The sequence below is a fragment of the Notolabrus celidotus genome, chromosome 6 (genome assembly GCF_009762535.1).
Source record: "Notolabrus celidotus isolate fNotCel1 chromosome 6, fNotCel1.pri, whole genome shotgun sequence".
Classification (NCBI taxonomy): domain Eukaryota; kingdom Metazoa; phylum Chordata; class Actinopteri; order Labriformes; family Labridae; genus Notolabrus; species Notolabrus celidotus.
Window position 1 is genome coordinate 33970881 of NC_048277.1, and position 25531 is coordinate 33996411.

General features: G+C 40.2%; 1 protein-coding gene and 1 long non-coding RNA gene across 2 annotated transcripts in view; one reads left to right on the forward strand and one right to left on the reverse strand.

Moving 5' to 3' along the window:
- Nucleotides 1-25531, reverse strand: part of cttnbp2 (cortactin binding protein 2) — a 149978-nt gene that overhangs the window by 7181 nt on the left and 117266 nt on the right. The window contains exons 10-19 of the mRNA XM_034686401.1: nucleotides 24488-24778; nucleotides 19815-19910; nucleotides 11661-11740; nucleotides 7970-8056; nucleotides 3139-3238; nucleotides 1465-1632; nucleotides 1184-1356; nucleotides 799-977; nucleotides 418-659; nucleotides 103-312 (exon numbers count right to left, since the gene is read on the reverse strand). Of these exons, the coding sequence (XP_034542292.1) occupies nucleotides 103-312; nucleotides 418-659; nucleotides 799-977; nucleotides 1184-1356; nucleotides 1465-1632; nucleotides 3139-3238; nucleotides 7970-8056; nucleotides 11661-11740; nucleotides 19815-19910; nucleotides 24488-24778 (1626 nt within the window). The remainder of the gene's footprint in view (nucleotides 1-102; nucleotides 313-417; nucleotides 660-798; nucleotides 978-1183; nucleotides 1357-1464; nucleotides 1633-3138; nucleotides 3239-7969; nucleotides 8057-11660; nucleotides 11741-19814; nucleotides 19911-24487; nucleotides 24779-25531) is intronic.
- LOC117814855 lies at nucleotides 44-1121 on the forward strand. Its single transcript, XR_004631654.1, has 2 exons — nucleotides 44-298; nucleotides 392-1121. It is a non-coding gene; the product is annotated as an uncharacterized LOC117814855 (long non-coding RNA).

Consider the following 25531-nt stretch of genomic DNA (forward strand, 5'->3'; position numbering starts at 1 on the left):
GAGTCTTTATCAAGTCTGCGCTCGGTTCTTTGTGTGTCACCTTCATGCTTCTCTCCGTCTCTGCCTCAATCCACAGTCCTGTTAAATAAAGGCATGTCTCACCCTCTCTGAAGGAGCCGCCGCTGCCCCAGTTTGAGGCGGGGCTTCCCTTCTTCCGAGGGCTGGTGTTAGATCGTCTGAGCTTCCCGCTGTCCCGTCCTTTCCTCCCTCCTCCTCTTTCTCCTCCTCCTCCTCCACTGCTTCCTCTGTAGGAGCTGATAGCTGACAGAGGGAAGGCCCCGCCCCTAAACTCCAACAGGTACCTGTCGAGCTCTGCAGGACATCACAAACAAAACGCATGTTAGACTAATCACACTTTATTTTCACATTATGTCTCTGACTGAAACATCAGCTGATGAATGATCCTCTGTGACGCACCGTGTCGAGGCAGAGGGCAGCCTGGGAGAACAGCCTTGTTGACCAGGATGCTGAGGGCGGCCTTCACCACAGCCTGCTGCCCGGCACTCAGCCCACAGTTGCTAGGAGACAGCCTCTGCGACGATGGTGATGAGGGAGAGGAGGAGGAGGAAGAAGAAGAGGGACGCTTGGCTGTTACCCGGGAGATGATGGCTTCCTCCACACGGGGTACAACCACGGCGTTCCAGAGCCGAGACAGCCATCTAAACAAACGCACACTCATTTAGCTCCGGGTGTTTATTGTCTCTCTTGCTGCTCTGGCTTCATCATCATTTGACTTTATACATCTTTAGTGCTCTGAAACAAAGAGTCTCAGCTTTTAGAGAAACAACCCATACACACCTGACGACAGCCTGCGTGTTGTTGGGGATCACAGGGCAGGACAGGAAGAGCTGAGGGCCCAGCAAAGCCTCATGGGTGCCGAGGCGGGACAAACAGGCGTTGAGCTGCTGCCAAACCTGGCTCACCCACAACACAGAGCGCTCCATGACACCTTCAGGTGACCAAACATCAGTCCCCGTCTGTGGGAGAGGTGGAGGAGGAGGTTAAAGCTACAACTTTACACTTTCCTGTGAAGGTGTTTTTCACTCTGAGTGTCGAAGCAGAGATCAGAGTCAGATGTCACTCCTAAATGTTCCATTAAAAGCCTTCACTAACTATTTAAATAACTAAGTGTTGCTTTTTGAGATCTGTGGATCAATCACAGCAAAGAGAACACCTCTCTGACCTTATGAAGCAGCTTCCGGCGGAGGTGCCGTCCCAGCATGCCGTGCAGCGGCTCCTGGTCCCAGCGCAGCGTCACCCAGCGGAAATGCTGTTGGAGGCGGAGCTCTGATCCCTGCAGGCGGGGCTTTGACAGCGTGGCAATCAGGAAGCTGCAGTCACGGAAATGATGAGGACCTGAGGGAGAGATAACAGCAGGATGAAGGAGGATGTTTCATCACTTTGTTTATCATCATTCATTTGTGAGGTTTTTAAAATGACACTATTTTTACAGCGTTCACATACCGGTGTTGAGAAGTAGCGGTGCAGCAGCTCCTCTGTTGTCCAGACTGTGGCAGAGATCTCCCAGCAGGCCTGTTAGAGAGGAAGTCTTCTCCAGTCCCTCCAGCAGCACAACCACACAGTGAGGACCACGCGCTGCGACCCCTGACCCCACTGACGGCACCAGGAAACCTGAGATTATAAAACATAATGATAAGATTTCTCACAATGATATTCAAACGTAAACCTAATCGGCATTACAGTCATTCACAAGTTTATCAGGATGAAATCTGGAGGACTGTTCACCACACTGAGTGACAGGAGGGACAGGAGGACTCTGCTGCTCATGCTGACTTTATAGATCCAAATAAATACAACAATTATAACGTCTTTTCTCCGGGACATAAAGTATGAAATGTGCATTTTAACAACAAATAAAACCTACAGTGAAACAAAACTCCACAGCCCTATATGTCTCGCTGTGAATGATCATGATCATATTAAATATCAATTCATTAATTTTAAAATGTAAGTATGATTTTCTGGGTTACTGTGTTAATATTTTTTTGTGTTTTATAGCTGGTAATGTAAGTTATTAAGCAGATATTCAGAGCTTATGTCCGACAGTTGTTTTATATAGCCTGAAGAATATCCCTGGTCTAACTGTCTGACATATCGGACATAAAAAAGCCTCCCATAAACTCAGCATCAAGCTCAGCTCTGAATCCTTCTCATTAGAGTAAATCCATGACAGGCTTTAGGGTATCCCTGAGAGTCCGGCTCTGAAGTTGACGGTGGTGATGCCAGGTGAGGAGGCAGGTATAATCAGAAAAACTTGCCTTGTGACGTCACATTGGACTCATATTTTTAGACCAAGGTTGCCACTTGCTAGGAATTGAACATTTGATATCGTCTCATCGCTGTCACCACTCCCTCTATCTCTTATTCTCCTCTATCCCTCGATCCAGACCCAACTCGGTCGAGGCAGATGTGTGTCTAACATGAGTCTGGTCCTGCTGGAGGTTTCTGCCTGTTAAAAGGAAGTCTTTCCTCGCTGCTGTAACTAGCTAAATGCTGCGAGGTGTAATGCTCATGGTGGATTAAGGTGGGGTAAGACTGAGTTTTGCTCTGTCTTGGTGTTGGGTCTCTGTTCATAATTTGACATAGAGTGGTCTAGACCTGCTATGTCTGTAAAAGTGTCTTGTGATTTGGTGCTATAGAAATAAAGATTGATTGATTGATTGATTGATTGATTGATTGATTGATTGATTGATTGATTGATTGATTGAAAACCTTTCTTGTCTTGTAGATCATAATGAACTGAATCTCAACCCATGATCAAAATGATAGCAGATGATCTGATTGAGGATCAAAATGGAGTCCTTCCTGTTGGTGTCTTGAATCTACTCCACACTCAGCTGAGAAGAGCTGTGTTTCTTCCTACTTATCTAACCTGGCAACAGTAACTAGGGGGCGGGACTTTGAATTGATCAGGTTTGGATCGGTTTCAGCTCAAAATGTGTGAATGAACACGACTGAAAAAATCCCTTCACTGCTGCTGCTGTGTAACCCTGTGTACGTGTGCAGAGTGTTCAGCACCAGCATTTACTGTATCTTAATGGATGTCTCTGTCAGTGTGTGTGTGTGTGTGTGTGTAGTTCAAACTGTGTGTCTGTATCTCTGTGTGTGTGTCCCTACCACAGGTGATGAAGGTTTCCAGCAGCTGCTCTTTGCTCAGGCTCTCCTCCACCTCCACTCGCACCACGTCACAGCCGAGCCCCACAGCCTCCTGCTTTGACTGGAGGAGAGAGAGAGAGAGGGAGGAGAGAGAGGAGAGGGAGAGATGATGAGCGAAGAGGGAGGTAAGAAGGGAGCACGTTGTCATGGAAACAAAAGGAATCTACTACTACTATGCGCTGAGAGAAATGGAGCGAGAGCAGAATTTGAATGAGCAGAAAGGGCTTTTCTAGGCAGAGAGCGAGCGGCCACAGAGAATACAGAGAGGAAGCAGCTGCTGGAGACGTTCTGCCTCCATCCGTCTTTAAATGTATGAACACAGAGAGGAGTCAGACATGTTGGAAACAATGTCAACAGAGAAGACAATCAACAGAAGTATGCTGTACTAATACTTTAGTGTGAAGTAAATAGAACAGTAATATAATGTGCAGTAATAATTCTGTAACTTGTTTGATGTGCATATATCTTAGAATAAGAGTACACATTTTGAATTGTTTATAGATTTTTTTCCCACATTATATTTAGAGAGAGTCCATGTTTCAAACAGTGCATTCTTCTGGTGTATTTTGTACTACTTTTTTTATTTTTGCACTCCTCCTACTTTTACATTTTCATAAAACTGAGGACAGAATCAACACAAATGCACAGATGCCAATGAGCCTTTCCTGACCTGTCCCTATGTGTACTGTATGGCACCAAACATCAAGTCTTTTCTTGTCTATTCTATTTTTGTATCCTATTATATTCATTCTATTCTAATAATTTCATTACATTCTATGCTATTACATTTGCTTTAATTCTAATCATTCTATTCCATTCCATTCTAACTTAAACATCTAAAAAAATATTATATTATATTACATTCCCTTCCATTCCATACCATTCCATTCTATTATATTCTATTCCATTCTAATTGTCACATTCCATTCCATTCTAATCTTCAAACTACCTTTCATATCATTCTATTCCATTCAAACCATTTCATTCTTATTCTATTCCATTCCATTCAAACCTGTTACATTCTTAACATTCTATTCCAATACATTCTAAATGTCGTATTCTATTCCATTTCATTCCAGCTATTTCATTCCATTCCTTTCTAATCGATTCCATTCTCTTCCATTCTAATTGTTGCATTCTATTGTATTCTATTCCCTTCCGTACCATTCCATTTCATTATATCCTATTCCATTCTTTGCCATTCCATTCTAATCTTCAAACTCCCTTCCATATCATTCTATTTCCATTCCATTAAAACCGTTTCTTTCTTATTCCATTCCATTCTATTCTATTCTATTCTATTCTATTCTATTCTATTCCATTCTATTCTATTCCATTCAAACCTGTTACATTCTTAACATTCTATTCCAATACATTCTAATTGTCATATTCTATTCCATTTCATTCCAACTATTTTATTCCATTCCTTTCTAATCGATTCCATTCTCTTCCATTCTAATTGTTGCATTCTATTGTATTCTATTGCATTCTATTGTATTCTATTCCCTTCCGTACATTTCATTATATCCTATTCCATTCTCTGCCATTCCATTCTAATCTTCAAACTCCCTTCCATATCATTCTATTTCCATTCCATTAAAACCATTTCTTTCTTATTCCATTCCATTCCATTCCATTCCATTCCATTCTATTCTATTCTATTCCATGCCATTCCATTCTATTCCATTACATTCTATTCCATTCCATTCTATTCCATTCCATTCAAACCTGTTACATTCCTAACATTATATTCCAATACATTCTAATTGTCGTATTCTATTCCATTTCATTCCAACTATTTTATTCCATTCCTTCCTAATCGATTCCATTCCCTTCCATTCTAATTGTTGCATTCTATTGTATTCTATTCCCTTCCGTACCATTCAATTTAATTCTATTCTATTCCATTCTATTCCATTGTAATCTTCAAACTCCCTTCCATATCATTCTATTCCATTCCATTAAAACCATTTCTTTCTTATTCTATTCCATTCCATTCTATTCTATTCTTTTACATTCTTAACATTCTATTCCAATACATTCTAATCATCGTATTCTATTCCATTTCATTACAGCTATTCCATTCTCTTCCATTCTAATTGTTGCATTCTATTGTATTCTATTCTATTCCAACGCGTTGCATTCTTATCCTTCTATTCTATTCTTTTCAACTAAAGCAACAAGAACAGTTCGCGTAAATAAGAGCAAGACAACAGTGTGACTCTACAGTAGCTCTGAGAGTGAATTCATACAACAATATAACACATTCACCAGTTCACAGCTTCAGGGAAGTCAGACTGTGTTTTCAAACAGGCTGTTGTTAATAAAACCTTAACTGAGTCAAAAATAAAAAACGAGTCCCATTTATATCAAAAACTAAGTGATAAAAAACCCATTAAGCTCTTGAAAAGCATCCATTTCTTCAGACCTCCTCCATCTCTATCTGCTCATATCAGATGTCTGCACCCCCATTCAGAGCCTTTGCCATGGTAACACTGCAGATTGAACACTGCAGTGATTCCAATAAGACTCCAGCAGATGTGCTCTGATTGTTATAGGTGTGCAGGCTTCATGATACGAATAAAAACATCAGCACTAACATATTCTCACTTCTCATGTGTGACTCATCTCTGATGTGTAGATGTAGTGAAGCAGCACTGACCAGAGTCCAGTACATGTCCACTGTGTTTCATCATGTTATAGTGAGATACTGTAATGGTTTTCTGTTTGCAGCCAGTTTCTGAGTCATTGCATCACACGCTGCAACACAGTGGAATTGATCTCCACTATAAAAAAATACAGGAGACACTAAAGAAAGTATGTAAAATATTTTAACTCCTGCACTCCTCTGTGATGAAAGTGTTTGACTTCAGCTCCCTTATTTGTTAAAGCAAGACCGTGAATGATTTGCTTTGATATGGCATCACTTTAAAGTAGAGGGCTGCAGTGTGGGGAAATGATTGACAGTTCTCTGCTCCACTCAGACGTTTACATCAAGCCATATGCTGTGTTACATTTAAAGTGGAGTGTTTAAAATTCTGACAAGAAGCCAACACATTCCCAACATAAAGGGCAGAAAAAAACCCTCCAACCACAGCTTCAATATCAAAGATGGCTGCCCTTTCTTCCAGGTCGGCATGATCCAATATCTTGCATCAGCTGCCCTCTATAACCACACACTCTTACATCTATACTTTTATATTACAGATTCTTCATTAAGACAAACTACACTTAGGTATCAGAGGTTATCTGTTTTCTTTTCCAGTCAGGGTCCAGGAGGCAGACACCCTCTCTACTTTTAAGATTAGGCTTCAAAGCATGTAGTTAGGGCTGCTTCAGGTTTGGACCAGCTCTTAGTTTTGCTGCTATAGGCTTAGACTGCCGGGGGAACTGTAACACTGGGATCCCCTCTCTCTGTCTGTCTGTCTTCCTGTCCCATTAGACCTTTTTGGAGTCCCTGAGCTCCCTTGTCTCGTAGGTTGCTGCTGGGGACATGCAAGACTCCATCTGCTACAACTATCCGTCTCACCACTATCATCTCTCTCTCTTCATCTCCCTCTATCCCTCTCTCCAACTCGGTCTCAGCAGATGTGTGTCTAACATGAGTCTGGTCCTGCTGGAGGTTTCTGCCTGTTAATGGAAGTTTTTACAGACGTGCCAGACTCCAGTGGCAACTACTACTACTATTTGTCTCATCACTATCATCTCTCTCTCTCTTCTTCTCCCTCTATCCCTCTTTCCAACCACAACACGGTCTATGCAGATGTGTGTCTAACATGAGTCTGGTCCTGCTGGAGGTTTCTGCCAGTTAAAGGAAGTTTGTCCTTGCCGCTGTAACTTGCTAAATGCTGCAAAGTGCTCTGCTCATGGTGGATTAAGATGAGATCAGACTGAGTCCTGTCTGTAAGATAGGACTGGATCTGATCCTGTCTTGATGTTGGGTCTTTGTTAATAATCGAACATAGAGTACGGTCTAGACCTGCTCTGTTTGTAAAGAGTCTTCGGATTACGTTTGTTGTGATTTGTTGCTATATAAATAAAGATTGATTGATTGCTTTCTTGGTAGTGGTGTTGTCATTTCCTTGTGTTTCAGAAATCCACCTCAATGCAATCTTGCAAACAATCAGCAGTAAGAGAGAAGATTAACCTTGAATAATTGTCGAGTAACACCATGTTAGAGCAGCTTACAATTTACTTTAAGGTGTTACCTCTCAACACTAACTCCACTCTCACTCTTTAAGAAGCTCATCAGTCTGAAAACAACGGCAGCACAGGGAAATGAAAGTTCAGTTCAGGAATACTTTGTCTCTAATCTCTGGCTACACCTGAAGCCCTGCAAAGTTAGCCATCACTTCAAGAGGCTGTGGCCATTAAGTCCCCAGATCGCCAGCCGTGTGCCTCCTCAGTCAGTAACCTCATCATTATTCCAAGTATATAATTAACCTAACATCTGGATCTCTGGCCTTTATTGAAACAAGTTTAAGATAGCAGCAGCTTGGTTGTATCCCCAGAAGTCCAGCCACATTGCTGTAGTCCTTGTGGTCTGAGTTTGGACAAAAAGCCAGCAACAATTAGCTTTAATCACTGTAGCTAACAGCAGCTTAAGTAGCTATAAAATACTCTCCTGAACACTTGACTTAAAGACTTCTGGGACATACATATAAAAGTATTTAATTGATACTTGTCTGTTTTTGGAAACTGGTCAAACCTAGCCTAATCTATCTCCATGAATCAATTTGTGCATACATGATTGTAGCTTCCAGGATCAGTGCTTTTGAACTGATGGTCGTACCTTGATGCAGTGAGCAACCAGTTTGGCGATGTACTCCTGACAGCTGCCTTCGAGCCCATGAAAGACGAGGTTCTTGTACTGTTCCACCTGCAGGGAGAGAGAGAGAAAGAGAGGAGAAGGAATCAGTAAAATTCAAACCATGCACATTAATTTAAAAAAAATACCTGAGTACCCTGACCCTTGTTGATGCAGGAATCAAGGCTGCAGCTACCTTAAGAATTTGAGTTTATTTTGCTCCCAGGTGGAGAAAGCAGTATATCTCAACTCCGAACATGTCAAGAGTTTTTCCTGACTGTCTTCCTGCTGTCTTTTAAATGTCACACACATCACTCGCTGAGGATGTTTTTGGCAGTGTGTGGTTAATCCCTGGTGTGACAGCTACCTGTGGCATTAGAATGAACTCTAAAGAGAATGTGTGTTGCCCCTCTCTTGGTTGATGGTTGAAGGAATTAACAGAAAGTTTAGCTCTTGAAAAAATTACTCTTGTGTTGTAAGGAAGGCTTCTGAGTTTATTTATATCTGGGAGACATTTTTGAATTTTATAGAAAATGTTGGCATTGAAGAAGTGCTGGAATTGTGGGGCGGTGATGTGAATGACACGTTCTACATTTCTGATGTGAGGAATGTTTCAGGTTCAGGTTACTTTATTTGTACCCGTAGGTAAAGTTGTTTTGCAGCCAGTGAGATGTTAGGTCGATACAAAATTACAAGATAGACTTCAGACAGAACAATCTACTTAAAGCTGCTGTGAGGAACTTTTGTTTTGTATCGATTCTGGCGCCCCCCTTGTGGACAAAGTGATACCTCTTATCACTTGTCCTATACATGCAAAAGCAGTGTTTTCAACAAAAACCTCACCCTGTTGTCTTTTAACAGTCAACTTTATCAGGCAATGTGATTATTTTCCATGAAAACAGTCAAATAAAGGCTGTTTCTGAAGAGGGATGTCCATCATCTGGTCTGACACCTACCCCCCCAGGGCGGTTTCATGCATTTAAATGACAATAGAGAAGGTGTCAGTGTTGTTGCTGATGGTCTTGTTTGCTGCTGAAGGTCATAAAGAGGCATCAGTATAATTTTCAGTCTGTTTCTCAGCCAGTTCAAAACTCCTCACAGGGCCTTTAATGTGCAAAACAAACAAAAAATATCCTAAAAACTAATGTAACACTAAAAATGGTAAAATGAATAGACATGATAAAATGATAAAATGATAAAAGTGCTAAAGGTTCCATTTAAAAAGCATATCAGAAAACAGTCAACCAATAAAAACGATAGAATCACATGAATAAATAAGACAATCTGGGCTCAAGTCATAAGATTGGAGGCTGACTGAATGTTTTTGCTACATTTTAGTTTTTATCTAATATTATTATGATTATTTTTTTAAATGGCATTTTATTTATTGTAAGGTTTTGTCTGCAATTTTCTGAAAATGTACTCTGACAATTTAAGCGTCTTTATTTTTTACATTTTCTGGACGTGTTTTATGTGTGTAATATTCTGCCAATATTTGCAGCAGGGGGGCGTTGTGTGTTTTCTGTATGTTTTGATACATTCTGTGAATACCCTGTAAATTGTGAAACTCAATAAAACATGTTTGCACAAAAAAAAGAACTCTAAAGAAGAACTAGTCGTCTTGCTGATGGTCTCATTTGCTTCTTTAGGTCATAAAGAGACAAAAAAATACATTTACAGCCCTTTCATAAACAAGTAAAAACTCCTCACTGGAGCTTTAAAGGATACAAATTACAAACATGTCAAACTATGTGCAATGTGATCATCATTATCTCTCTCAAATGCAGTTTTTCAAAGTTACTTTCCCATGAATCATATTTTTCTTATCATTATTATGATCCTGTTTCAGTGAGTCATATCTCCCTTGTTGTACTTATTGGTGGACCTAAGTATTCCACTTTTGTTCCTAACTTATTCGGTGTTCGGTGCTTGGTCCCCTCCTGTTCATCGTTTACTTGCTCCCCCTTGGTAACATCATCCGTCAACATGGCCTTCATTTTCACTGCTACGCTGATGACATCCAGCTCTATATTTCCACCAAATCCATAACCACTTTAACACACTCCACTATCACAAACTGCCTCTCTGAAATAAAAACATGGATGCATACCAACTTCCTATCACTGAACTACGACAAATCCGACCTCATAATCATCGGCCCCAAGTCCCTCACAAATCCCATTCCAAATTTCACTCTCACTTTAAATAACTCTACTCTATCTCCTGCACCTCACATCCGTAACCTTGGAATCATTTTTGACAGCAACCTTTCTTTTCAACACCACGTCACCCAGCTCACTAAAACGTCCTTCTTCCACCTCAGAAACATCGCCCGCCTCCGTCCATTCCTCTCTTTCTCTGCCGCAGAAACCCTTATCCACGCATTCATCACATCCCGTTTAGATTACTGTAATAGCATCTTGTACGGCACATCATCCAAAGTCTTCAATAAACTGCAATACATTCAAAACTCTGCTGCACGCCTCCTCACCTGCACCCGCTCCCGTGACCACATCACCCCCGTCCTCCAACATCTTCATTGGCTCCCCGCCCCATACCTACCGCATACAGTTTAAAATCCTCCTCCTCCTCCTCACCCACAAAGCCCTCCACCACCAGGCCCCTTGCTACCTCACTGACCTCCTCCACCATCACATTCCTTCCCATAACCTGCGCTCCTCACATGCCAACCTCCTGTCCCCACCTCACAGAACCAAGCACCGAACCTGGGGGGACAGAGCCTTCTCAGTAGCCGCCCCCACCCTCTGGAACTCACTCCCCTCCCATATCCAAAACTGCTCTGACCCTTCAGCTTTCAAATCTCTTTTAAAAACTCACCTTTTTAAGTTAGCTTTTCATTTGTGATTGTACTGTTGTGTTGTTTTGTTTGATCTGTGTTATTTGTTACTTGTTTATTTTGCTTGTATTGATTTTAACAATTGTACAGTGTCTTTGAGTTTTTGAAAAGCGCTATATAAATAAAATGTATTATTATTATAACTTATCAGGTGTTTCTTCCCTTGGCCCTGAGTGCCCTACACCAGTATTTTTACACAGAGTTTCCCTCCTGTAATTAGCTTCGACATCATAAGCATTGAATGATTAATGCATCAAAGGTTAATATTACATGGATTCATTAATAAAACAATAGCTGCAGCCTCATTTCTGTAACCCGGGCAGCATGCTGCAGCAGTGATCTAAGCTGGGAAACATATTTCACTGTCAGAATGAAGTCACTGTGGATTAAAGCAGCAGCTTACTGTCACAAATGTAAATCAGTCATCAAAAGTGGGATGTAATCTATTTTCCAGGCGGCTGGATAAAATCTCAGCCCTGAGGTTTTCACTTTCTTTGCTCAACATGTCCAATCAGGCTCTATTGCTCCTAATCTGCCAATGTGGGATAAGAAAAATGTGCTTTGATTTATCTAAAGAGATCGTGTCTCTGTCTCTAAACAACCAGCAGGGGGCGGTGTAGCGGTTAGGAACCACTCACTACTTTCATCCTCACTTCCCTTTCATGTGTCAATCACTCCGCCTCACTCTCCTCTCCCCTGTCTTCGCCGTTCTCTCGCTGCAGTCTTCAAGCTTCCTCTCTATTTTTCTACGTCTTACTCATCTAATCCCTCAATCCCTCGCCGTCCTTTGTGTGTGTGTTTGCATGTGAGTGTGCGTACCAGGCGGACGTAGTTGTGCAGCAGCGGCAGGGGGAAGAGGTGTTCCAGAGCCAACTCATCGAGACACGACTCAGACAGACCTGTCAGAAAAGCACACACACACACACACACTGTGAGGAAATGTACACAATAAATCCTCAAATCCGCTCCGGTTTACATGCTCAGTGTCAGCAACAGTACGACGCTGCAGCTCCTCCGTTACATCACACAGCTGGGAGCCTCAAGGTGCCCTTGTTGGTAAAAAACTGTCCTGAAACTCAAACAATCAGCAGCGGTGTGTCCTCAGGCGCCTCTCAGTGAACGGTCTGCTAAGTCCAAAAAGTAATCACTATTGTCTATTAATGAGGATTTCTGAGTGGTGGGTCGGTGAGGTTGTTTACTCATTAAAGAGCTGTTAATGCTTCATATCAGAGAGGAGGATGAGTTACAGCTACCAGAGGGTTTAATCTGCAGCCTGAGGAAAAACACGCCTCACAACAAACAACTGCTCAAGTGATTCACCAGACAAGTTTACAACCATGGAATAAAATCATCAGCATTGTGTTGGAGCTGTAGCAATCACATCTTTTTTTATTACTTATTGCATTGTGATCATAAACCTCAGAGTGATCAGTGGTGGGTCAGTCTTCTTTAAGTTCCAACTCAGCCAAACTAAACCTCATCTTTATATCACATATGGGAAACTGAAACTTGAAGAAAGGGACGGAAAATGGAAACAATGGAGGAATTTTAACAGACTCATTAACATGTCAGAAATAAATATCAGTAGGAAGTTAAAGCTCCTCTGGGGAGTTTTTAACTGGCAATGAAATGGACTCAAATTAACTTTGTTTTTTGTTTTTTGTTTTTATGACCTATAAAAGCAAACAAGACCATAACTGACACAACTGACTGTTCATTTATTGTTATTTCTAATGTTTGTAACCTGCTGCCACATGGTAGGAGTCAGAAGAGCATCCTGAGGAGCTGCCTTTTTCACAGTGAGAGATACATTTTACTTCCAAAAGAAGTCACATTTCATTCCATTCTATTCCAGTGGTTCCCAAAGTGGGGGTCGGGACCCTCTGGGGGGTTGTGGGTCGCAAGATAACTTCTTAAGAAACAATAGAAATTTAGAATGATCTAAAATTACATAGCTTATGCATAGTTGTAAAAATATCTACAAAAAAAATGAAGCTACATTTTAGATAAAACCATGCAAATATAAACAATGTCATCAATTTTCTTTCTTTACTTTGTTGCCACATGACCAGAGGAAATGATCCTGCTTCTTGCCTTTAAAATTACAAAGACATTTGTAGGTTATTGGATTGGCCTGTTTGTTCTTGCATGCAGCTGAGAGCAACATTTAACCACCTCAGGACGATGGGGGGTCGCCAATCTCTGGCACTGTTATTTTGGGAGTCACTGACTAAAACGTTTTGGAACCCCTGCCCTTTTCTATACTATTCCATTCTATTCTATTCCAATTATCACATTCTATTCTATTCCAATTGTCACATTCTATTCTATTCTATTCTATTCCAATTGTCACATACTATTCTATTCCATTCTATTCCAATTATCACATTCTGTTTTATTCTATTCCAATTATCACATTCTATTCTATTCTATTCCAATTGTCACATTCTATTCTATTCTATTCTATTCCATTATATTCCAATTGTCACGTACTATTCTATTCCATTCTATTCCATTCTATTCTATTCCAATTGTCACATTCCATTCTATTCTATTCTATTCTATTCCAATTGTCACATTCTATTCTATTCTATTCTATTCTATTCTATTCTATTCTATTCCATTCTTTTCCATTCTATTCTATTCCATTCCAATTGTCACATTCTATTCTATTCTATTCTATTCCATTATATTCCAATTGTCACATTCTATTCTATTCTATTCCATTCTATTCTATTCTATTCTATTCTATTCTATTCTATTCCAATTGTCACATTCTATTCTATTCTATTCCATTCTATTCTATTCCAATTGTCACATTCTATTATATTATATTCCAATTGTCACATTCTATTCTATTCTATTCTATTCTATTCTATTCTATTCCAATTGTCACATTCTATTCTATTCTATTCTATTCTATTCCAATTGTCACATTCCATTCCATTCCATTGTATTCCATTCTATTCCATTCTGTACCATGTCTAATTAGACAGGGAAATACTACCTACACACATACAGGACATTGTCAGCACAGATATATGGCGTCCACAGGGGGGCGCCAAAATCAATACAAACCGAAAGTTCCTCACTAGAGCTTTAAATGAGACAAATACATAGCCAGAGATAACACTAATGTGAAAATAAGGACAAAGACATTGACTTAGCTATTATATGACTCCAGATTAAGTAGAAAGCTTTTGGTTTTATGAGTTCTAATCACATGATGTTATTAAATGTATTACACTGAGTTGTTCTAAACCTGATTCTGATTGGTGGAAGGAAACTCTCTAATGTCAGTGGTTTCTGTCCAGCAGACCACAGCTATGAACATCAGATACAATCCAAATCACAGACTCCAGAGGACCACAACCAATCACATTAATTTTTAGAGAGCGGTCTAGTACATTTAATATTCCCCCTTTTTCTGCAGCCAAAAATAAATGAAAAGAGAAAGAAGATTAAAAAGCACAAAGAGCTACAGGATAGAGATATAAACAAATGAAAGAAGACAGATAAAGGATTGGATTATGAATGAAAATAAACACAATGTCGACCTCTGCAATGTGTCACAGCATTCGCATTCATGTTTGAATGAAAGAGTACACCTACAGCTCTTTGAACTGTGTCATCGCAGCGTGACGCACATCTGTCTGTTCAGTGGTGTGTCATCATCGGAGTTATTCCCCCAGATATCCACTCATTTGAACACAAACGCCCCTCATCCGTTCTACTGTGCTTTGACTACTTCTTTTGGCACTGTCCATAAGCTGCATCAGTAAAAAGTGATGTTTTATATTTCACTTCTGCAGATCTGGAGACAGGAAGTTGAAACGATCACGTCTGTGCTGAGTTCTTGATTCTGTTCAAAACAACGATCAGCTGTTTCCTGAAAGAACACTGCCAGGGAGTCACATCACAGACTCTGGAGGACTAACTGTAATCTCATGAATGTGCAGAACGAAGAAGGTGGATTTGACGTCAGACAAACAAAGAAAAGAGTAAAAGCAACAAAGAAGAGGCCGGGGGAGGTTAAAGACACAAACACTGGAAGCTACAATAAACAAACAAGACTGAAGACACAGCATGAGGTGAGCACTTAAGGGAACAAGGTACGGTAAAGGGAAGAGATTAAGGACTGATGAAACTGAAGAAGAAAAACTCAGTCAGGTCAGGTTTGGACCTTCTTTTACCTCACCATCAAATGTTTAGTTTAATGTGAGAAATAAAACCTAAGCTCACTTTAAGGAGCTACAGACTGAACCTTTAATGGATGCAGCTCAATCTGTGAGTGTGACAGACTGTTTTCAACAGAAGAAGACTCCTCTGCGTCACGTTGGTGTCCTGCTCACCCTATCAGGATTCCAATCTGCTTTAGCAACCTCCTCACTATACATTATCCTTTAAAGCTAGGGTTGGTAGTCTCGGAAAACCAGCATGAATTTGAATGTAGCTTTTCCTCATGACTCCGTCTAACCCCTCCCCTCCTCCCTCGGAGCTCCTCCAAAAAGACGCCCCCCCGCTCACATGCCGAGCGCCGCTGATTCTCGACCATATGATGGTGACTGATTCAAAACTGTCATGCTAGCATTATCCAGTTGTACCAGTGACACGATATCAGGAGAAAAGTTATAACACATATAATACTGTAACAGCTCTACTGTTTGTTAAACATGTTCAGTGTAGATGTTCTTAATTCCTACAGTGTTGACGGTCAGTGAAGGCATCAGGAGAGGGGTAGAGTGTGTGAGCGGGAGAGAGGAGAGACAAGAGGAGAAGTTCTTCATTCATTCAAACATAGATTGTTGTTTTGTTGGTTGGCGTGATCACGGCTGACAGTGACCGGTTATTAAAACTCAACGTGTTCATGAATCGGCTCGTCATCACTACAGCGTCCGGACGGACGCTACAATAAATATATATTTTCTGTAGGACTTACTGAACGTCATTAATTATTCTGCTTGTTGGTGAGAGCTTTTTAGACTCTGATCCGGACTACAGTCCTGAGCAAAGCACCTCATCAGGTCAGAGGGGACAGGCCCGAGGACGAGCGAGAGGGGCAGTAAATAGAGTCAGGGGAAGTAGAGGCAGGAGACGGGGACTCGGAGGAGTGCACGCCGGGGAAATGTACACGCAGGAGGAGGGCAGAACGGCTGGACGGGATGTGATTGGTTTAAAATTTGGGGAGCCAAAAAACGCTGATTGGTTGGTGTTTTCCCAGGTTTACTCCGGCTGTAGATAGCAGCTTTTTTCACTCTTTTTTAATGTAACCCAGACAAAAATACATTGATAAAGTTCATAAGGTATGTTACAGTTTAAAAGAAAAAGGTTTAAAACTCTTAAAAGTACCGGAGTATAAGTTAAAAACAAGTAAAGTATAAAATGCTTTTGATGTATTGTATTTCTGTTTTATTGTGAAAAGCTAACAGGAAGTGCTGTGTATGCAACCGCTGCTAGTCATTGGCTGTAGCTTGACGTGAGTGAGAGAGGAGAGGTGATGCGCTAATTTGACCGGGAGAGACGGCAATGTGTGCGCCGCTGTTCGAGTGAATGAATGAAAGAGTTGTGTTGATCATTAACCCAATGGTCGGTAATGTACACTCGTTTCATGTTTTTTGGATTACCTATGGACATTTCAGCTCGAAGTCTGTCCTTCAGTAGGGTGTTTTGTGGTACTTTGAAGCGGTTTAGCACACAGACTTTTAACATTCGCTAGCTAAGTGGATGCTTTGCACGAGGACTAGTTTAGCTAACTCAGCTTGCTAATGCTACTTTTCATCATTCCGGCCTGGAGGTGAAGCTTGTGATGGTCGTGACCGAAGTGCTAAGAGACTGCTAGAAGAGTGCCTTTGGATTATATTTTATTTTATTTTTCCTCCGGACATCGCTCACGGGAGTCTATGCCTGGACCAGCAGACGGGGATTTCGCCGCCATCTTAGGACACGGGGTTTGTTTCCTCCTCTTCCAGTGAACTTGGACCACGCACTGAACTACTTAAACCGGTACTGTTTATTTTGTCTGTTCATAGCGTGAAGCATCCGTTAAGTTTGGACCCCATCGCTCCCAAGCATCGCTCAGGCCTGCAACTATAAGGTTTCTATGGTTAAATAAGCCGGCTGGTGTGAGTGTGTGTGTGATTGGTGAGTGGGCCCCTCACATAGTTTATTACAGTATAAAATCTAAGAGCAGATGTGAATATTGTTTGCTTACATGTTAAGTAAATTATAAGTTTGCATTTAACTTACTGTTTGGTCATTTTGCCTGTTTTTAAATGTGTGTGTGTGTCTGTGATCGGTTCACTGAGAGTGTTAAAGGTGTAGTAAGTAATATAACACTTTAAAGAGTACATAGGTAGGACTTAAGAGGCAGTAAATTAAATAAAGTAGTTGACCTATATTAGTCTCTAATATTACATAGAAAACCTAGGAAGCCCTTACCTAGAACAGTGGGTAGAGGTGGGCTACATTAAGAACACATTATGTATTGATTACCATCAGGACATAAAGATCATTTTAACCAGTATGACAAAAAGTGTATCTAAATCTGATTACCAACCCCAGCTTTAATTAGAAGGCTGATAAGACTGTAAGAGTAGTTGTTTGTCGCCTTGAGAGAATCAGCTCCAAAATTTCACTGCAAAAATTCCTGACGTGTCAAATTTCTCCCTGCAAGATGTAACTAAATGAATCTGAATATATCACAGTCTGGGTTGAGTTGAGTTGGGTTGAGTTAATGCAGTGTGCAAACGGCAAAAGCTGCATTTTTTGTGTTCAAAATTTGTGGGAACAAAGCATTGTAATAAAACAGTATTGTGCTGCAGTGATGCAGATCTTGTTTTCTAGATGTGAAAACCTCAACATGTTATTTAATCCAGATTATATTGTAAAAATCGTCATTAAAAAAAGAAAAATTGGGCATCATTTCTTCATCATGAGATCTGTTCTAAAATCAGCAATATTAAAAATATTAAATAATTATTCACTTAATATGTATTTAATTCAAATAATATTATAAAACATATTAAAGTAATAATACATTTACAGAACAATACATTTTTAAAACTTAATTAAAATAACTGTGTTCCTTTAGAGACATTTTAAGGGAATTTTATGTCTTTTAAAATGTGTTTTGTTTCTTCTAATCACCTTGTACAGACTATTGTTTTAAATATGCTATTGTCTGTTTCTTTCAATGTTTTATGATTTCATTTTTTTATGATTTCATTTGAATTTGAATATTTTTTCTGTGAAGCACTTTGTGATTTTATTCTATGAAAGGTGCTATACTAAATAAAATGTACGTACTTACCTATTTGCTTACTTTATCTTGCCTTGTGTGATTTTATGACCTGCTTGTTTTATTTTGTAATCTGGCTTTTGAAAACTGCCAATTAAATAGAATTATATTTATAACCATTATCATATTATTCTTTATTTTATTTTAATTTTTCTGTTTTTGGAAACACTGGAAAAAATGTCTTATGTTTTAATCATGATGAACATGTAAACAGTAGGTATTGCTGACCCTGTATTTTATCTGTTAATTAGTTTTAGTTTTTTAAACCTTTTTATGATGCTATGGACCTTTAAGTCTGAAATAAAGTTTATATATTCATTGTGATCACACATTTAGAGACATTTTTGTAATACCCCTTTAACTTTAGTCTCTAAAAACGCACAATTTCAAGTTAAATCAAAATCTCAGAGACCCAGAAGAACTAAAACTGGGAAAGAAAAAGTTGAGTTGATATTTCAGGACCTGTTTTTTCTTTGAAGCCTGAGCCGAGCTGTGAGTGAGAGACAGCTGAACAAGCTGAAGGTGAAAGCTGAATCCCTGCTTTTCTGGCTCTGAGCCGTCACTGTGATGGTGGGCGGATGGACAGGCAGGTCGATACGGAGCTCTGAGTCAGGACTTCACACACACAAACACACACACAAGGCTACACACTGACGTACCCCCACCCTTCCTCTGCTTGAAGAAAGATGGAGAAGATGGAGAAGAGAGAAGACGACCCGGTGAGTGAGGCGAGACAGGGTGGGGAGGGATGGAGAGTTTTCGACACGGTGCCAGACTATTGTTCGTTCTTCTTTTTTTTCCTGACTCACTGAGACGAGAAACGCAGCAGATAAAGAAATTGAAGGAAAGGAGGCAGCGGCAGAAGACAGTGAGAAAGATTATTCCAATATCTGTGGAGCGAGACTGTCTGCTGCTCGGGGCTGCTGCTGGGACTCATCTATAATCATTAAAGCTGCTGTCTGAGGACCTGTTCAGATCCATGTCCAGCCCTGCTCTGGTCCCACGTAGGTCTTTAAAAACGCTGTAGAACAAAGATTGTTTTTTGGATTCTGCTTCAATATATCATGTATAAAAAAAGGGACCTGTGAGGGCTCAGTGCGAATACATTTAACAGGCTATAAGGGGACATGTGTGTCATCGGAGGACTCTTAACGTCACACATCATTAAAGCTGTGTGTCTTCTTCAACTTGTCTTCTTCGTAATAAGTGTGGGAGTGTTTGCTTGCACCAACGTTGAAGTCTGGGTTGGCGTTTCTTCAAATGAGCGTGGTAAAGTTGACCACCTAGCTGAGAGTGTCGCTTCAGTTCTGGCTCCCTGGCCGAGCTGACCAGCATCCCCTGTGAGTGATACCCAATCTGACAGGTACCTCTCTCCCCCTCTCGCTCACTAAAGGAAAAATAAGAACAACACCCGTCCCTTCAACTCTGATTCAGCCTGATTAATATTCAGCCAGAACTCTTATTCTGAAAAGTGTTCTGGCTGACGTGCTCCTTCACGCCGTGTGGCTCAGTAGGCAGATCCTGGTTTCACTTCCCACGCTGCAAATGCTTCCAAACTGATTTGTCGGCCCTTTCATCCACCAAATGCTCTTTTGTTATCGCTGATGCTAGCTCTGATTTCTGGGTTTTGTCTGTGCTGCTGAATGAGCGCAGATGACCGGTTGCCAGGTTTGTACCTTTGAGACGAATGTTGATGCACTGGCTGAGAGGCTTCCTGATCAGGTCCCACGGAGAGAAAGGCAGCTCCTGACCCGGCAACCACGCAGTGTCGCCTGGAAGAGAGGAGACAGAGACGGCGTTACAGCTTCAATCTGAACACACTTCTTTTAAAGGATCACAATCAATCAATCTTTATTTATAAGGCGACAAATCACAACAAATGTTATCTGAAGACTCTTTCCAAACAGAGCAGGTCTAGACCATACTCTATGCACTCATCAAGACAGGATAAGATCCAGTCCCATCTTACAGACAGGACTCAGTCTGATCTCATCTTAATCCACCATGAGCAGAGCACTTTGCAGCATTTAGCAAGTTACAGTGGCAAGGACAAACTTCCTTTAACAGGCAGAAACCTCCAGCAGGACCAGACTCATGTTAGACACACATCTGCTGAGACCGTGTTGGAGAGAGGGATAGAGGGAGATGAAGATAGAGAGAGAGATGATAGACACAAAGAAGAACACAAGCTGTATGATGCTGAGGGTTTCTAAAGACACAAAATAAAGTACATGCTGTGCATGAATTAAATATGGTATATGCATAAATCATATGCACCACATTGCAAAATTTATCAGCATTTCCTGTACAATGTAGGACAAGGCTGTGCTCTATTTGGTAAGTGTGTTAAATTCAGTCAATTCAGCTCTTAAAGAAATGTATATAAAAACTATATAGGTCAAAAGAATCTAAATAAAGCATTTGATTCTGTCTGACAGGTCTCATTTGTTCGAATACCCCTTTATTCACCCACAGAAAAAACATACAGTTCTGTATCTTCATTCGTTAAATTAACTCTGGTCTGAGACACCAAAAGACAACACTTCCAAAAATTTAAGATTTTGAGTCAACATGACGGGCTGTATAGATCGTGTTGAAAATCAAGATTCCTTTTAGGAGCATGCTTGAGTCCAAACATCTCCTTCACCTAAAAAACATTCAACCTCTCAAACTAGAGACTTTACTGTCCCTGCATGAAAACAAAGCAAAAACTATCTTCTTTAAGCTTGAGTACCGCGATAGAACTGATCAGTACAGAACACAGTGAGGAGATTTAAGATTTGAAAGACGTTTAAAAACAACACTAGCTTAATAAAATTGAAGAGGAAAATTGAAGAAATTGAAAAATTAAGAACATTTGAAGCTTTTTCTGTATTTTTTTGTGGACTGTTATGATAGGAAAAAACAAAAAATACAGTGAGACAGAGGTTCTGAGGATTCAGCAGGAGGCTCAGTGAGACATGAGTCAAACAAGCAGCTGTAATAAGAGAAGCTCTGCTCTTTACAGTAATGTGTCTGGGTTTGATTCCCCTGAGCTAAAACATTACTAATGTTATGTAGAAGTACAAACTCACAAAACAACTGACACACTTCAGTTTCATTAACAAGATGGACCTGAAGGGAAAAAGGCAGAAGTCTCCTCACTAAAGAGCATCCAACGTTTGAAAAAGACTGGCTTTAAAATCTTTCTTTTCTGAACTAATTATAAAAGAACAACCAGTCCTTGCTGATTTAGCCTCATGGTGAAAGTTCTGCACACATGTAGCGGGCGGCCCAGGTTCTATTGCATCCTGCAGCCCCTTTCCTGCATGTCATTCTCTCACTCTCACAGTTTCCTATCTTATCACCTATCAGCCCCCCAGAAAATATAAATAATAAAAGATAATAAAAAATGAAAATAATAAAAAAGATAATGAATAACTGATTAACATCAGAGTAAAAATAACTCCAGGAAGAGGTTACTGGTCAGTTTCTGAAATTGAATGAGCCATGAAGAATCACAGGCTTCATACATGATTTAAATAATCATCATTTCTGATGGTTCTCAGTTTTTACTTCCAGTCAACAAAGTGGCAGAAAATTGAGAAAAAAGCTCCAAAAGCTGTCAGCTGTGCTTCTTATCCAACAATCTGTGCAGAAATGTATTCCCACAGAAAAGCACACCAGCAAATGTTCAAAATTTGAACATTTGGAAGCAATTTCTCTGCTAACATTTCCTCTATGAATCAACTTCTTCATGTGACTGTAAGAGACCAAAAACAGAAATACAATCCTGTTTACAATTCTCCAAAAAGAAGCAGTTTCATTATAATGTAGGACTCTAAACAGAAGAGGATATTCACTTTTGGAGATCTTTGATCATCAAACATTTGACATGTTTGCTTAAAAATGAAACAGTGTAACTTTCTGTCTGATAATTGGAGCAGTTTTACTTAAAAACTTAAATTACCCAATTAATGACGTTCAGTGTGAAGCGCTGCATGAAACATGTATGAGGTAGAAGTGCAGCCTGTTATGCTACAGAATGAAACGTGACATCCCAGCAGTGTGAGCCATACACACACAAAGACACTCAGAGAAAAGAAATGTATGCACATGCAGACACGCTGAACTGATGCAGAAGAGACTCGCGTGCATGCACACGCTGGAACACGCAGACACAGAGCCAGACACCAAAGAGCGTCTGCAGTTTGATCCCTTTGACACAGAAGACAGACATTTTCCCCTAATTTGGCATCTTCTCCCCCCTCCCTCCGCCCACCTCATCCATTATGCATCCATCTTCTGCTCACTCTCTTTCATCGTCATCCCCCAAAAATCACACTCAGACACACTTCAGTCTTTTTCCTAATGACAAGGAAGAGATGGTAACAGTGTTAGGGACAGTAAAACGGATATGTGGAGACTAACAGGAGAGGGTGAGACGATGAGAAAGGTGCTATTGAGGAAGAGGACATCGATTGCAGCTTCAACTGCAACACACACTCCAAACATGCACACTCCAAACACACTTAACTCTAACCCTAAACCAGAGACCAGGCTGCACCCTGATGACACTCGATCACAGGGACACACCGTAGCAACACATGAACCAACTGATCAATTATTCATCAAGTCAAGTGAAAAAGAAAACAGTATCATGTGTGTGAAGTCAAACAAACACCGTCTCATGTGACACACAGCCCGACCTGATCCGGATCCACTTCTGAGAAACATTTAAAACTCAACTGTAGACGACCCAACAGGTCACAACGTGTCAGTGACGACAAAACCACATCTTCACAAAGGTGCTGCTGACTCCACTGTTCAATGCATTATAATAGACCTGCTAAGCCTTCAATTAGAGATTTTTAAAGGTCATAATTAGGACCACAGAACCAGACCTGTGTGAGGACAGCAATATCTGTGATGTTGATAATCTCTATTCTTTTTGGTGCAGAAGACTGCAAGTTTTTAAGGGCTAAAGAAACATGAGCATCTTTACACAGGCATGGTAATTTGGCATGGACAAACTAAATCCCTTCACAATCATCAACCAATCAATCAGATTTTATTTGTAAAGCAATTTCATACCACAGTAATGTAACACAAAGGGCTGTACAAAAATAATAATAATAGCAGTAACAAAATAGAATAAATTAAAGAAACAAAAATAAGATATTAAAACTAAAGATAGGAAATAAAACTCACCAAAATAAAATAAATAAATAAGATAATAAAACACTAAAAGATGAAACTAGAAAAACAAACTAAGATGCTACACTACAATTAAATACAGTAAAGTAAAACAGAATAACATTTTAAAATGCTGAGAGGTAATCTGTACAAATCACTAGAATAAGATAAAATCAAATTAATAATTAAATAAAATTTCAATTTTTTAATTTTAATTTCAAATTAAATTCAAGTGAATAAATAATATATATGTATCTTTTTTTTTTTTTTTTTTTTTTAAGTTATATTTTTGGCCTTTTTGCCTTTACTTGATACGACAGCTGAAGAGAGACAGGAAGTATGGGGAGTAGAGAGTGGGGGAAGACATGCAGGAAATGGTCAACCAGCCGGGAATTGAACCGGTGACCCCTGCGACGAGGACCGTAGCCTCTGTATGTGGGGTGCTTAGACCACTAGGCCACCAGCGCCCATATATATGTATCTTAATAATTTAAAGACAGTATATGACTTTTAAAACAGACAAAAAATTTAACTTGATATCACAATCAGAATCAGAAATACTGAGAAATTATATTAGAGTATTAATGGAAACCACAAATAAAATAAAAAACAAATACTGAATAAAATCAATAAATTAAAAACAATTTAGAAGCACAGAATATTTAAAATTAGCAATTTGATTTAATTTAGCAATTCATGAAAAACAATTTTTTGTTCAAATGAGTAAGGTTAGATAGAATAAAACTTATTTAAAAGCAAGACGAAAAAGTCAGTCTGGAGTTTGCTTTGCTGTTTTTATTCTGTGCAGCCCAAATCTCCCTTTAACAGTGTGTTAAGTTTCCATTTGCAGCCAAGCCCCTGCAACAGAAACCTGCAGCTAAACAGAGTGAGAGGCAACAAGAGGGAAAGGACTCCCTCCAACATGATACACCTCATCCTACTAGGAGTAAGCAGCTGTGATTGAATTTCAACCTACAGGTGGAAGACATGTGCTCAATCATTAACATCTGTATCAGTACGATAGAGGGAAAGAGGGATACGAGGGAAGAAAGGCGGCATGAATGAAGATTAAAGGCAGAGAAAGACTATGAGTTGAAAAAAGAAATGAGAAAAGTCAGGTAAAGGAGAAGAGACAGGTGATGAAGGTTGAAGATGTGACCGTGTGTCTCCTCACCTATAAGGATGGAAGCGATACTAGCAGGTCCGAGTCCTAGCGGTGAGCGCTGGGTCTCCTCTCTGGCTCTGTGGGACTCTCCACAGAGGGTCTGGAGGTAGGAGGTAAAGGTGTGTCCGATGTTTGAGCCCAGCTGAGACCAGCTCATTGACCGGTCCACTGACACTCTGCCCAGCACCACCTGGCTGCTGGAGACGCCCTTCTTGTCCTCCTCCAGGGCCTCCACGGGACACATGGAGCCAGCCGTCACTCCACCCGAACACTGGAGACGCACCAGGACGCGGTACGAGTCTGAAGAGGAAGAGGATCATCAGTAAAGATATAATGGACATAAAAACTAGAGATGAGCTGGAGTACTCGAGGCAGATGTGTGTCTAACATGAGTCTGGTCCTGCTGGAGGTTTCTGCCTGTTAAAGGAAGTTTGTCCTTGCCACTGTAACTTGCTATATACTGCGAAATGCTCTGCTCATGGTGGATTAAGATGAGCTAGGTTTTAATCTGATCTTATCTTGATGTTGGGTCTTTGTTAATAACACAGTAAGGTCTAGACCTGCTCTGTTTGTACAGTGTTTCAGATAAGGGGCAGGGTGCGGTCTAACCACTAAGCACAACTGGCGCCCCTGAATCATTTCCTTAATGTGCAATCTTCAATAAAAATCACAACAATCCGCCCCCTCCAAAGTCTCACTCTTAATACCTTTCTTATTCCCAGCTGCTTTGTAAACTTTTAATGGGAGGCTTTTTCACTTAAATATGTACATAGAGACTGTTAAAACAAAATAATCCCTTTAAATCCTCCCTGAGGACCCACAAGGAGTGTTTGATGGGGTCTGTGTCTGGAGACACGCTATATTTTCTCAACCTGCTGATTTAGGATGTTTCTGGGGGTTGTGTTTATAGACTGCAACATGAAAATAACTACTATCTTATGTTTAATAAATCAAACTGATAGGAAAGTTGTAGATTGTTTTTACATTGCAGAGTCAGGCTTGTTCTGCACCCCTGTATGATCAGGAACTGAGGTCATGTAGAGAGGAACTTTT